The sequence below is a fragment of the Equus przewalskii genome, chromosome 15 (genome assembly GCF_037783145.1).
Source record: "Equus przewalskii isolate Varuska chromosome 15, EquPr2, whole genome shotgun sequence".
Lineage (NCBI taxonomy): Eukaryota > Metazoa > Chordata > Mammalia > Perissodactyla > Equidae > Equus > Equus przewalskii.
In genome coordinates this window covers 85,461,447-85,474,780 of record NC_091845.1, presented here as the reverse complement: position 1 = coordinate 85,474,780, position 13,334 = coordinate 85,461,447, and the positions used below count along the sequence as shown (strand labels likewise).

Here is a 13,334-nt window from a genome sequence, read left to right as displayed (position 1 = left end):
TGAAAACTCCAAAATCAGCACATAAACTCATAAATGAAACCTTATTTTAGAAGAAAAACCATTTTGAAAGGAGAGAATTACAGAAATGTCAGCCGAGCACTCACTTCTCGAAATTTCCAAGTTTTGTGGAGATTTCAGGTGAAAAGCAAAAAGAACCCCAACCTACTTCTCACCTCCGAGTGACCTGATGCTGCTCTCTTCACATACCTGGAGTAAGAGATTGGTTCTGAAGGAAAAAGCCGGGTTGCTGGGGCTGCCCCATGAGGTTGTAGCCCCAAAGGGCGGACTGTGGATGGTGCATCATCTGGGAGGAAACGGGTGAGTAATTAGGAGGCGCCCTGTACATGCTGCTCTGTGGATACTCCTTCAACATAAAGTTAAAAGAAACAGTTACTTGACGCCACACGCCACACACATACTCAATGCAAAGGCTGCCTATTGCGTGATTTGACATAGCTCCTACCCCAGTGGACAAGGCTATTTTCATAAAAGGGAAGACGGAAGACAAGAGCGTCAACACATTCTCTGCAAAACACTCGTTTAAGTGAAAATTTTCCTTGACTTAAAAAGTTCTTGGCTACAGTGGGGGGAGAGATGGAAAAGGGTCTTTTCTGAACTCTATTTCTAAAATACTAAGAGCGCATTTAGAATACCACTATCCACCACCACCCACAGCTGGAAGAGCATCCTCAGTGGCTAAGTCTCCTGATCATCTCATCTTAGAAGGCCTTCCTGAAACCTTGGGTCGGGATAGGAATCATGCCAGAGAGGCCCACGATACCTCAGAACCAGTCCCTGGCCCAGACAGTATCTGAGTTCTGATTTTCCAGCCAGCACTCTATAGAGTAGACTCCTCCCTCATCTCCTGTCCCCTCCTCCCCGACCCCCCCACCCCCCGCCAGGGTTCCCTCTTCCTCACAGCACCTCAAAGTCTCTAAGGATCACACCTGAATGTCTCCCCTGCCCCACGACCCCTTTCTCTAGTCTAGCCCTAAAGGCAGAAGGACAAATGCAAGCTCGGTTCCCTGAAGCACCTCCCATTGGGAGGAGGCGGCTTCAGGAGGAGCACGAAAGGAATGGATATGAGGAGACTCACTTGGGGACGGAGATGAGCTTTAAGGTTTTTCCATCTAAAAAGAACAGAAACCCATCCATGTGGACTGACAGGTGAGGAGACCCCCGATTTCAGGGAGGAGCACTGTGGACCTTACTGAGCGCCCCCTTCAAAACAAAGGAAGATTGGCAGGAAGACCACAGGAGAAGAGGGCCCTGGAGTTCAAGAGCCATCCAAAAGTGACGGCGGCCACTTCCACAATAAGAGTCATCACCGAGCTATCAACTAGGAAAAGGTCTGTTTTCATTTTGACACAGGTGAACAATAACAGTAATCAGACACGATGTCCGAGTACCAAATTGTGAATCTTTCTTCTACTGTGCAACAATAACATCCTTGAATTTTATAGATAAAGGGTCTCAAATTTTCTCATTCTCTAAGTGTATAAAATTATTTCTAAATTACCATCTCACAGCTTTCTGTTGATTTTAAGAAAAAGGTGCTACAGGTGGGGTCAACTAATAGGTAAATGAGAAGTGAAACTATTTTAAATTATGTTTATCTTTTCTAAAGTTTGAAAATATGGTAAAGAAGTAGAATATACAGGAGACTAAAATGGAGCAGTAAAATACGAAATCTCTGAAACATCTTATCAGAGATACTGGATGAGCTTTATCTAGGGAAAGGCAAATAGAGTTTTTTATGTTAATTTATGCCCAAAATACAATAAATATTTTAGACACGCCTATAATAAAAATAGGTAAGAGGATGAGATTTTATAGGCCTAAAAAAGCCCAGGTTTCAAATTTGAGAAATTATGAGGCACTGAAATATTAAGTAAATATTATACACAAGGGAAGCCTGAAATTAAGCAAAGTTATGAGAAGTAGAGGAGGAAAAATGAAGGCTATACTCCTGTCGCCTGTGACAAGCCGCTGTTCCCGCCCATTCTCTTGACTGCCGCAGGGCCTTGTCAGGATAACTGGCACAGAAAGCCTTCTACGGCTCTGAGCTCTGTTCCCAGGGGTACAACCTGGGCCCGAGCAGCCCTCCTACCAGAGGCCAGCGAGCCAAGGTCTTTCTGCTCCCCTACATACGTCAGCTCTGGAGCTGGACTTGGTCTTGCGCTTCCTTCCCTTGGTTTTCTTCTCTTCATCTGCCGTGGTCTTCCCCTGATCCGACAGCTCGGCCGATTTCCTCTCCGGTTCCTGAGAGACGGGAGACGAGGGCTCCTCCTCCTCCTCCTCGGGGGGCAGGGGCAGCGGCTCGAGGTAGTAGCTGCGCGGCTTGGGCGTGGGGTGAGTGTGATACAAAAGGAGGTGGTGCTGCTCCTCATACTTGATCACCTTTCGGTCCACTCGGACCGTCCCGAACCAGGCCCAGGACAGGGGCGCGGGGTTCTTCTGGCCCTCGAGCAAGTCCCACGGGGACACCTTCTGCTTCGTGGAGACCTGGAGGCCCTGTGGCGAAATAACGCCCTGTGACCACACGTTCAGGTCTTTTCCTGATTCAGACACGGACTCAGAGCACATTCTGGCTGGGGTGGGCCCTACGGAGCCCCAGACCCACAGGCTACCCGGTCAGTCAGGGTCACACCCTAGGTCAATGGGGAGCAGCGGCCTGGATTCACAGCTTTCAGTTCAGTCTACCACGCGACACTCTGGTCAGGCTGTAAGCCCAGACATTCCAGTATCTTGTACCGTAAAATGGCATTTTTTCATTTAGTTTTTTTTTTAGCCAAAAAAACTTCTAAAAAACACTGCAAAGTTGATCTTGCTGTGTACCAAATTATAATCAATTATAAAAGCTTTGGAATCTATTTACAGTTTTTAAGATAAAACAAAAGAGTCAAGTTACATTCAGCCTCTAAATGGGCTCAAATTAAGTTCAACCCAAACAAGTCCGGACTTGATTCAGTATGGCACCTTTCCTGTACTTACTAAGCCAGCCTCTGAATAGTTAAGTAATGTTATTACAGAATTAACTTGTACCGACAGGAACAAATAAATCCTTCAATTCAAGTTTCTCTCTACTGAGTTTAGAAGAAGGAATGCTATTCTGTTTCTGAAAATGAAAGTTTTTCTATTTTTAACACTAATTAGTGATGTCCCTTGGTACTTTCCAAGGCACATCAATTTGAAAGTACTTTTCTTCAAAATGCCTCCAAAAATAATGACTCAGGGCTTCCCTAAGAGAGGAGCTCCTCCTGTTCTCGCCGACACAGACTCTCCCACTGTCAAGGCTCAGTCACCACCTGCATGTTGACTGGGTCCTAATATCTGCCTTGAGAGTAGACCTCTTTCCTGGGTGCCAGGACCACACACCCAGATGGCTTCTAGATGTCTCACCACTAGAGAGCCCACCGGTACTGCAAACTCAACGTGCCCCTGACTCTAGCTTTTTCTGTCTCCACACCATACTGGCAGAAGTACTCGGGTACTCTGATTTACTGCAGCATTGCATTTCTCCTACAAGCCCAGTTCTTTCACGTCTTTGCATAACCTCTTCCCTTTACCTGGAACACACTCGCCCTACCTCTGGGCCACCTCTCAATCCTTCAAAAGGATTCAAGTGTTAGTTTTCTAGGGACACTTCTCTGCCCCCTGACCACCTACGCCTCATTGGAGTGTGATGGCTCCTTCTTAGGGTCCCTAACACTCGGGACCACAACACAGATCTCACCATGTGGTAACTGTCTATCTTCTTCCACTTAGGCTAGGAGCCCTGTCTCTCACCTCCGCGATTTTGGAAATCTGTGGTTGCCCAATGTTCACTGAAAGACTAACTGATCGCTCTTCTCATATTTTAGAGAACCTTGTTTAATATCTTATATAAATCAAGTGTTTATTAAATATTTAGCTGATAAGAAAATAAAGTACCATCACTTTCAAAATCTTTTTTATTCAAAAGAGCTTACCACATGAAACCTTTTATCAACAAATACTTTCTTATCTAAACATATTCTGTTTCTAATTCTGAAGTAAAATCAGACTAGTCTTTGCTATTTTTCTTTTTTTTTTACACTAAGCTCTTACTTAGCTTTCCCTTGGTGGACTTCAGAAATTCACTAAAATTCAGGTACAGTTTTAAATGAAAATCTTCAAAGATCTGACATATTTATATGATAATGCCAAGGACCATTGCATTTAAATGACAAAACTATACTTTAAAAAAGTCAAGAAACTGTTAAATTAAGATGCTTTCTATGCCCCACAGGAAGACAAGAAAGTGTATTTGTTTTTGTAAGTTTGTGCATTTATACATGCGACCAGCAAACATCTCCTCTTGCCTGCTTTTTATCTATGGAGTCGAATCCAGCGATCTTGTTTCCCTTCGTGTCGATCAAGGAGCCCATGGGCTCACACGTGATGATGTCACACGTCTGCTTGGGCAAAGGCAGCAGCTGGCGAACCTTGTCGATACTTTCTGATCGCTTGTCTCCTAGCTCTTTCTAACGAAAAGAAGAGAGAAGTGGGACACGAGTCACAAAGCAGGCAAAAGTTAACAAGAAGGAAGTTCCCCCATGAAACATCTCCTTTTTTATAGCTGGAATGTTCTTCAACCCTGAACGTGGTCTGTGGGGCAGCTCTCAATTACAGCAGGGAATGTTTCATTTCTTCTATTTAAGTCAGAAACAGAACACATATAAAGGCACCCTTGTTACACAACAGACGCCGCGGTGCTGAAATGACAAAAATCCAAGGTGGAACCAGACGGCAGAGGCTGCAGCACAGAGCCCGTTCTCGAACCCAGAGTCAGACCACAAGGTAATCATTGATTATTTTATTGGTAAGGCCTTCAGATATCTTGATTGGTTTTTCCTGTGTCATTTGTTTACAGTTTATTTCAAAGACTGTATTAGTAGCTAGTTACATGAATCGAATTTAGAAATATCAATGCAAACGGATATTTTTCAACTGCACGTGCCAGTCCAAGCACGATTTATCCCAAATCTGATGTCGGCATTCAGTTATATATTTGATAATGGATTTCTAAAGTTCCTTAAAAACTTAAACATGTTTTGTGGATATAAATTTTTTTCAAAGGAAAAGTCTTTAAGCTATATGTTTATAACTTTTGGGTAGTGGTAAACTGAGGTCAAGCAAAAAGCAAAATAATCACATTAAAGTAACTTCAATGCAATAATAATTAATTTAATGCATAGTAAACTAAGATAAAATGTACTAAATAACAAACCCATAAACACTCTGGCTCCTAAGATAAGCAGTTTACAAACTCACCTTCAGTTTCTTTACCAGATTCATGTACGCACGCTTGTTCTCTTCAGACCCCCCGGGGGATGCATTTGACAGGTCAGAGGCTAAGGTTCCATTGATTAAAACACCCAACATATCGAGAACTGTTGTGAACAATTCACTAAGAGGGGAAAGAAAATAATTATTTTCACCTTAGAGCAAAACTAAGAAACTCCTAACTGAGCATTTTTATGGAAGGCATAGAATTTTTAATGGTACCTAAGAAAATAAGACGTGGCAGAGTTTGTAGTCAGTATAACAAAGCTTCTACTACGCACACGTGCAGCAAAGTAAAAGGGAACTGATGGGAACATACTTGTTAGTGTGCATGTCGACGGTCCCGGATGTAATGATCTGGAGGAGGAGGAGGGCCCAGTCTGTGGTCCACTGTGTGCTCCTCTGCACCGTGTCAAACATCCCTCCCACCTAGCACACAGACAACACAGTCAGAACCTGCATCCTGCATCGTGTACAGGGAGAACACCACCCATCACCTTAGGGAGCCAAATTTTGATTAGCGTAAAAAAAAAAGGTGCTCTAGTTTATGGATATCTTGTCTTCTCTCTCACCAAGCTCTATATTTGTCACTCTTTTTGTTTTCTTCAGCACAAGAACTGGTCATTCAAAAGAAAAATAACAGAGTCCCCAAGTGTGGGCACATCATCAATATGAATTATATACCAGTACAAGCAGCTTTCTGTGGTTCCTAAACTTTCATGATATCCAGTTTTATGACGTAATTTTAGTCTAATTACATCTGAATAGGTCAAAACCACATAGTCCAATTATCTACAGCTTTGTATTGTCAATTCCTATTGAATCTAAACCTGTTGTCATGTTAACACTTGGAAATATCCAGTAACACAGAAGGAATGAGGAACAGCAGGCGTGCGCGCAGGTCTCCTCGATCACGGGCGGGAATTAATTTAAAATCATCAGCTAAAGCTCGGGGGGCCATCCTCCAGAGGAGCCCTCAGTGGGGCTTCTCCGTGGAAAAGGAAAAGTCAAAGGAATGTGAACGTGCGAGGAACTCTGAATTTCTGTAAAACCTCCATGTGGGATTTACGATCGATGTGATGGAAAGTTTGATAATTTTTGACTTAACGGATGTTTTAATATGGTTCTTAAATAAGCACAGTAAAAGCTACCAAGCATCTCAAAAAACAGGAGTCCTTTAGGACCTCCTCTTAGCCCGAACCGAAGAGGAGGAGAGATTCCCCGGGGCGGGGAGCACAGAGGGGAAAGCGATGGCTAAAATGCCTACGGCTGGCCGGAAGGGCAGCAGCCAGCAAGACAGGACGTTCCAGAGACGGGGCAGCAGTGACCGAGGGCAAATAGCAGGAGGCCTCACCTTGTGATGGAGGCCAGGACCACAGGAGAGGTGGGAGCTGAGTCACTTTCACGAAAAGCGTAAGGGAGGAAAGGCACCAGGATGGCTCTTACCAGATTGAGACGGAGCTGCAGGGCCTCGTGCATCATCTGCCGGGCCTTGGTGTCGTCCTGGTACCGTTCTTCTCTCCAGTTACTTAAAATCTAAATCAGAAAATACATGGAGAAACCAAAACCTTGTTTTTCTGTTAAAACTGACTTTTTCTCATATTCAAATTGAGCTATTCACTGACAGTCAAAAACAAATTTTTTTTTTTTTGAGGAAGATTAGCCCTGAGCTAACATCTGCTGCCAATCCTCCTATTTTTGCTGAGGAAGACTGGCCCTGAGCTAACATCCGTGCCTATCTTCCTCTACTTTATATGTGGGATGCCTGCCACAGCATGGCTTGCCAAGCGGTGCCATGTCCGCACCCGGGGTCCGAACCAGTGAACCCCAGGCTGCCAAAGCAGAACGTGTGAACTTCACCACTGAGCCACCGGGCCAGCCCCAAAAACAACTTCTTAGTTTAACAAATTAACAAACAAAGCTAAAATAAAACTGTAGCTTTTCTCTCCTTCCTCTGGCCAACAGAAATCTGGCTATTTCTTTGTTCGTTGCCTTTCTAGGTGGGAGAAGAAAAATCTTATTTAATTATATATCCTGCGAATAAGTCTTAGAAAATGCTTCAGAGGACCACCAAGTTAAGCTTAACAGAAAGAAAGACTATTTTCTAAACATATTATTTCACTGGTCTCATGAGAATTGGATAGACAGAATTACATTTTACATCAGTCCTGTGTTACATTTCTAGGGACATGCTATGAGCCCTAGCAAATGTACTATTTTGATGTTTATTGAAAGGGTGCTTGCTATCTCACAGACTTATCTTCCTTGACAAGTATGCTATTTTGAAAAATATGGCATCTTGGACATCCGTCAAGTGGCGTATCAATTTATAAAGTGAGCACTTCCTCACCCATTCAGACTAGTGTTGGGGAAGGGAAGGTTTGCTCAGGAAAAGCAAACCACAGATTCTGGGCAGCATGATGATACGAGCGGAAAAAAAACCAACACACTGGGCCCAGCCTGGTGGTCAAGTGGTTAAAGTTCTGCAGGCTCCGCCTCGGCGGCCCAGGATCGCAGGTTTGGATCCCGGGCACAGACCTGTCCTGCGCCCAACCACGCTGTGAAGGTGTCCCACATACGAAAAAACAGAGGAGGATTGGGACGGACGTTAGCTCAGGGTGAATGTTCCTCAGGAAAAAAAAAACAAGAACAAAGAAAAAAACAACACACTGCCATGCTCTGAAACATGATGACTAAGGAGAATCATCTTAAAAGAAGTGAAATGAGTCACATGCAGAAGTAACCCAGCCAACAGATGACCTGTGAGCACAGTGCATGGGGAGGGGAGAGCACTTCCCAAATCTCTTGGAAAGATACGGCCCCCTCCCATGGCTGAATGAGGGGCGCGAGGCAGTTAACGAAACCCATGAGCTCTCACGGAGCTTCCATTCCAGTAGCAGAACGAATAAAAACAAGTGTACCAAATGCTATGAACCAGGGCAAGGGGACAGAGAACGAGCGTGGTCCTCACTTAGACAGTGCTCAGGGAGGGCCTCCCTAAGGAGGTGACACCTGAGTGGAGACCTGAAGCAGTGAGGGAGCGGCCAGGCTGATGCGTGGTAGGAGAGCCTTCCAGGGAAGGGGAGAAAGATGGAAAGGCGCTGCGACAGGGAGTTCAAGGAACAGCATCGTGACGGCTGCGGAAAGAGAGGAGTGAGCAAGCCGGGACCAAGAGGAAGCAAGGCAGGAGTGGGAGCCAGTGCCCAACCACGCAGGGCCTTACCAGCCCAGACTCTGGATTTTTATTGTAGGTGCAGTGACAAACACTGAAGCATTTTGGGCACTGGACAAATACGTGATTTATATTTAAAAAGGCTCACTCTGGCTGCTGTGAGAACAGACTCCCTATCCAAATGGCAGATGATGACGAGAGGGCCAACAAGTGAAGTGTCCCTGCCATGTTCCTCCAGGACCATTCGAGGGAAAGACGTGGCATCATGAGCCACAGCACCACACGAGGGCTCCCAAGGCTCTGTGGCAGGATGAAACCCCCGCAGGGCCAACCCACCCACTCTGCTCGACGCCGCGCTCTCCCGTTTCTAATTCGGTCACTGGGTTTCCTCATGGTGCACAGAACCCAAGTGCCCCAAAGAGGGACCAGGAGAGCTGTGGGTGGTGGAAAGGCAAAGTCCAAATTCTCTGTAAAGGAACCAAAATGCCTTCTGATTTGTAAACGAGCATCGTGTGCATTTGACTGGCATCAGTCTGGCTCTGGTAGTAAAATAAGTGAGTTCTGAACCTACAGAGCTCAAGCTGGGACCCTGCCTGACACGTGCAGGCCCAGTCGAGGACCTCACTGCCTCACCTACTGCAACCCAGATTGTCCAGGACCTCGCCCACGAGGCAGGGTCAGGAGAGCAGCAGACATGTCAAAGTGGACGTGCAGCATGCAAGGCATGACTTTTCTAGTCTATAGACACTTATCCAAAGCATAATCAATACTATAAAATTGATAATCTTGGGGTGACTAGAATGCCTGCCAGGAGAACAGGGCATGGATGGTGTGTCCTGCTTCTACTCAAAACATGTTGTGCCCATATTAGTTTAACCTCAGTAGGTGAAAGGAAAACAAATTAAGACCATTAGGAAAGTACTTGCCTGGCTTAATATTCTGCTATGCTTTACCTGATTAACTTGATTCTGGAGAGAGGTCAGGAGGCCTTCTCGCTGTTCATCTTGTCCCTTAAGGCAGGTAAGGACCAGTGAGAGGAATGGTTGTTGACTCAAAAGAGACATACTACAAAGGAAGTAATAACAGCAGATCGAGTTAGAAAGAATGGATTACTTCCTGTGCAGCATCAACTTCTTGCCCTCCAGTTGCTGGCGCTTCTTTATTTTACTGTTAGAAAAGGGAGGGCAGAAGTAAACAGCCAAAGACCACAGGAAAAGTTAAATTGCATCTCCACTAACAAGATTAAAAGCCACTGTCGTGTGTCTAAATAATTTAATACACCTTCCTGCCCTTGAAGGCATTCCCAAAACAGCATAAATCCGTCCTGCCTATGAGTGTGCAGGGGGCACAGGGAGAAGAGAACTTGTATTTCACGCCAAAGCCAAATTTTTAAAAACACACATCGAAGGAGTATCACTTTCTACACAGAACAAAATGAAAAATTGAGAAATTTCTCTCCCATGAAACTCTCATTTTAGGGTCCAGGAAGCTGGCCTATTCAATTGTTGAGCCTGTTTTATTCTTCAGCACATCTCTCAAGACCACACAGTTGGGCATGGTACAGCTAAGATTAGCACCTGGGTCCAAGGACTCCCAAACCAGTGCGCCTGCTAGCCCTCAGGTGCACAGCCCCACGGCCCACAGCCTCCACCTGTAAAGGGGTTTCAGGACATCTGGTAAAAATCCTACTATAAATTGGCATCTTATTAATATTTCTTCAATTATCAGAGAACAACTGATAAATGGTATTGACAAACTCATTGCTACATTGGAAAATGGAATACAATCGTTCTTAAAGTGAGATGGAGGACAAAATATTTCAGTCTGCTTCACCTTACGGCAGCAGAACTGACTGAGCCTGACTTGGGAAGCACCTTCTTCAGACTCATAATACCACCTGTTCTCCCTGTGGGAAGCGAGGCAACGTGCCTACACTCGCCCATGAGCAAAGAAACGTTGAGAATGAAAACTGAGTTATCCGGTTGGTTAATTAACACTGGCAAAGATGAGGAAACAACTATGTAACAAACAAAATATGTGTAAAGCTAGGTCTCTACTAAAATGTACGTTAGTGAGGGACACGGGGTCAGAAGTCAGACCAACTGGGTTGAAACCCCAGCCTGGAACGCCTAAGCTGTGTGTCCGTAAGAAATTTACTTAACCATTTGGGCCTCAGTTTCTTCATCTGTCACAAGGGTATGCTAAGGAGAGCACCTACCACACACGATTGTGGTGAGATTTTAAAAGCTCAGTATGTGAAATGAGTTTTATATCGGGAATGGCATTTCCTAAGAACTCAATAAATGGCAGCTGCCAAAATACTATTAATTTGGGGACAAGAAATCTACATGTTCAGAATTTTTTAAAAATGGAATCATTATTACTCTTTACTCCTGGGGTGCTAAATTCATCATGTTTTCTCATTTGAGTATAGTTTTGTTCTTTCTCAAAGTTTTCAAAAATAATTATTTGAAATCTTTTCTACGGCATAAAACAAATTAAGAAAATATTAAAGTTGGCGGCTTTCTACGTTTTACTATCTAGTCTAGAACAAGAGCCCTAAACACTAGAAATATTAGTGACTACTTCAGGGTCCAATATGATAGAATTATAAATAATTCTATGTATTTTAAACATAAATACCTAAGTAATAAAAAAATGGAAAGTCATTAAAAGTAGACTACAAGGACCAAGTGGATATCCAGATCTGATTCAGCAGGCGTGAAGTGGGGCTAGGAAGTCGGTGTTTTTACCGGTTCAGTAGCAGTGTGGGTATATGGGCAGAACTGAGAACCAGGGTACTAAATATCATAACCTGGAGCTTTTTAGGAACAGAGTCTTGCCTAAGAGAATACTTTCAATTCCATCTTAAACCAACATTTCCATGGACTCTGGGTACAGTGACCGTGTACCTATGCAGGCTACTAGATTTTCTCAGTTGTGCTTTAAACACCTACGGAAAGAGCCACACCTTTCAGCCGTACCTTTTCTGTTTCTGTCTGTCTCTTTCCTTCTTTGAAGAAGACCCCAAGTGCTGTCCCTTCTCGAGCTCCTCCCCAGCAGCTTTCAACACTCTGCCCTGCACAGAGGTCGGCAGCCTGGCAATGAGGGGGGCCACCAGCCACACGCCCCTGCGTTCAGAGGAACTAAAATCAGAAACAGGTGTTACACCCAAGGAGGCATCCTTTCTCTCTGCTCGCCCAGTCATAACAGAAAGTCCACCGCAAAACTTGTAGGCACGAGACATACCGATTACTCTAAAATTCCCTCTTATTCCGCTACTATCTTTCCTCTTGCCAAATATCAGACATTTGCACACACTTTTCCATTCATGCTTATGGACAGCAAGGAAAGGTGGAGTTCTGGGAGGATACCGTAACTAAACTTTTAAAAAATCTATAAAAGCGTTTTTCCATGATTCCGGCTCTCTGACAAGTAGCAGTCCTTTTGTCCAACAAACAATACGCTTTTCTGCCATGGTTAAGATGTGACATGTTGCGATTATGTTTCAGCATACTAATAACTGATATTTAAATTCTTACAGTTCACTAGCTATACTTTACCAAAATGCATACCAAAATGATGGAACGCAAGTCAATCTGCCTTTCACGACTATCATTTGTTCAAAACTGCCAATTAATAAAGATGGCAGAAAAAGTGTTCCCTATACAATGAAAACCACAGATCAGAGTAGCCTCGGGGCTGCTGAAGAAATTAGCCCATCCTGAGTGTCCTCTGTGGTTCCAGGGAGACTGGACCTAATTGACTTAATATCTAGAACACTGAGATACCATCGGCCCAGCAGTATCACCCGATAGCACATCATTAAACAATGACAAGTGACACTTAGAAGTAACTGTTTTCTTCACATTTCTGCAGCTTTATCGGAAAACAACTCCATTTTGCAAATAAAATGGACTGTCACCTGTGGAAAATTAATGACAGCCTAATAAAACTACAGGACAAATACCTTAGAAAAGTCTTTATCCCATTCTGCCTTGTGCTACTTGCATCCGTACTTCCGACGCCGTTCGGGTTGAAGAGGCCCATCCCCGAACTGGAGGAGTTGTTGTTCAAGTCGGCAGACTGCTGGAACACCTCTATTGTTGCCTTCGCAATATTGTCCAATAAGTTGTTCATTTCGGCCACCGAACCAGAGCCCTAGAGTCAGACAGAGGGAGACTAGCACGCAGGTTTTACCTTCTCCTCGAATATCAACGTGGTCTTTCTTGCTTTTCATAAAATTTTATCCACATCCATGCTTTCAATCTATACTCACAGGGTCCTTCAAGCACTGTTTGATCATCAGCTGAAGTTCTAGCCAGGACTGCCTCAGTGTCCACTGCTCTAGATTCTGGGGAAAACGGCAAGAATTAGCACATTAGGAATCCTGAACATGTCTTAACATACAGTAATCCCTTGCAGTAGTCCCTGCCTCAAGAAAGAGTAGAATAAGCATATACAGTAAAGGGATTTATATGGATCACAAGGCTTCCACCAAGTCTATTACACATATTCACTGTAGACACAAAGAAATAAACAGCAACATTAAGATAATGTGCGTCACTCAGCCAGCACCGGAAATACCTAAGACAAGCGTTTCTTCTCTCAGAATCTATTTATGTAACCAATCTCATTCCAAAATGACTTTGACACTTTTTGAATATACAATATTTAAGACAGTCCCTCCACAAAACTTATTTTTCGTGTAAATACAGCAGTGACTTAAAATATCAACATTTATGTAATGATTGTATACAATTTTCAGGATCTATATCTACCTAGCAACAAAGTGTGGCAATTATACACGAAAGAGAATTGAGGAAATAAAAATCAGAATTAATTGAAGAACGAG

At 43.9% G+C, this 13,334-nt stretch overlaps 2 protein-coding genes across 32 annotated transcripts in view; one reads left to right on the top strand and one right to left on the bottom strand.

Annotated features, from left to right (window-relative positions):
* MED12L (mediator complex subunit 12L) overlaps positions 1-13,334 on the bottom strand; it is a 315,757-nt gene that overhangs the window by 38,874 nt on the left and 263,549 nt on the right. For 16 of the 30 annotated variants that reach the window (XR_011527248.1, XR_011527249.1, XR_011527250.1 and 13 more), the window contains 10 exons: positions 12,759-12,833; positions 12,450-12,640; positions 11,464-11,625; positions 9,433-9,544; positions 6,754-6,843; positions 5,627-5,736; positions 5,296-5,431; positions 4,344-4,505; positions 2,152-2,514; positions 208-364 (listed from right to left, as the gene is read on the bottom strand). Coding sequence is in view for 24 of the 30 variants with exons in the window: in XM_070576341.1 (XP_070432442.1) it covers positions 208-364; positions 2,152-2,514; positions 4,344-4,505; positions 5,296-5,431; positions 5,627-5,736; positions 6,754-6,843; positions 9,433-9,544; positions 11,464-11,625; positions 12,450-12,640; positions 12,759-12,833 (1,558 nt within the window). In the remaining 6 variants the exon portion in view is untranslated. Of the gene's footprint in view, positions 1-207; positions 365-2,151; positions 2,515-4,343; positions 4,506-5,295; positions 5,432-5,626; positions 5,737-6,738; positions 6,844-9,432; positions 9,545-11,463; positions 11,626-12,449; positions 12,641-12,758; positions 12,834-13,334 lie in introns of all 30 variants that reach the window. The other 14 variants (XR_011527252.1, XR_011527251.1, XR_011527253.1 and 11 more) reach the window with 3 other exon arrangements.
* The window catches only part of P2RY12 (purinergic receptor P2Y12), a 50,502-nt gene continuing 41,614 nt past the window's right edge, over positions 4,447-13,334 (top strand). The window contains exon 1 of one of the 2 annotated variants that reach the window (XM_008521017.2): positions 4,447-4,821. The gene's annotated coding sequence lies outside the window, so the exon portion shown is untranslated. The remainder of the gene's footprint in view (positions 4,822-13,334) is intronic. The other variant, XM_070576370.1, reaches the window with a different exon arrangement.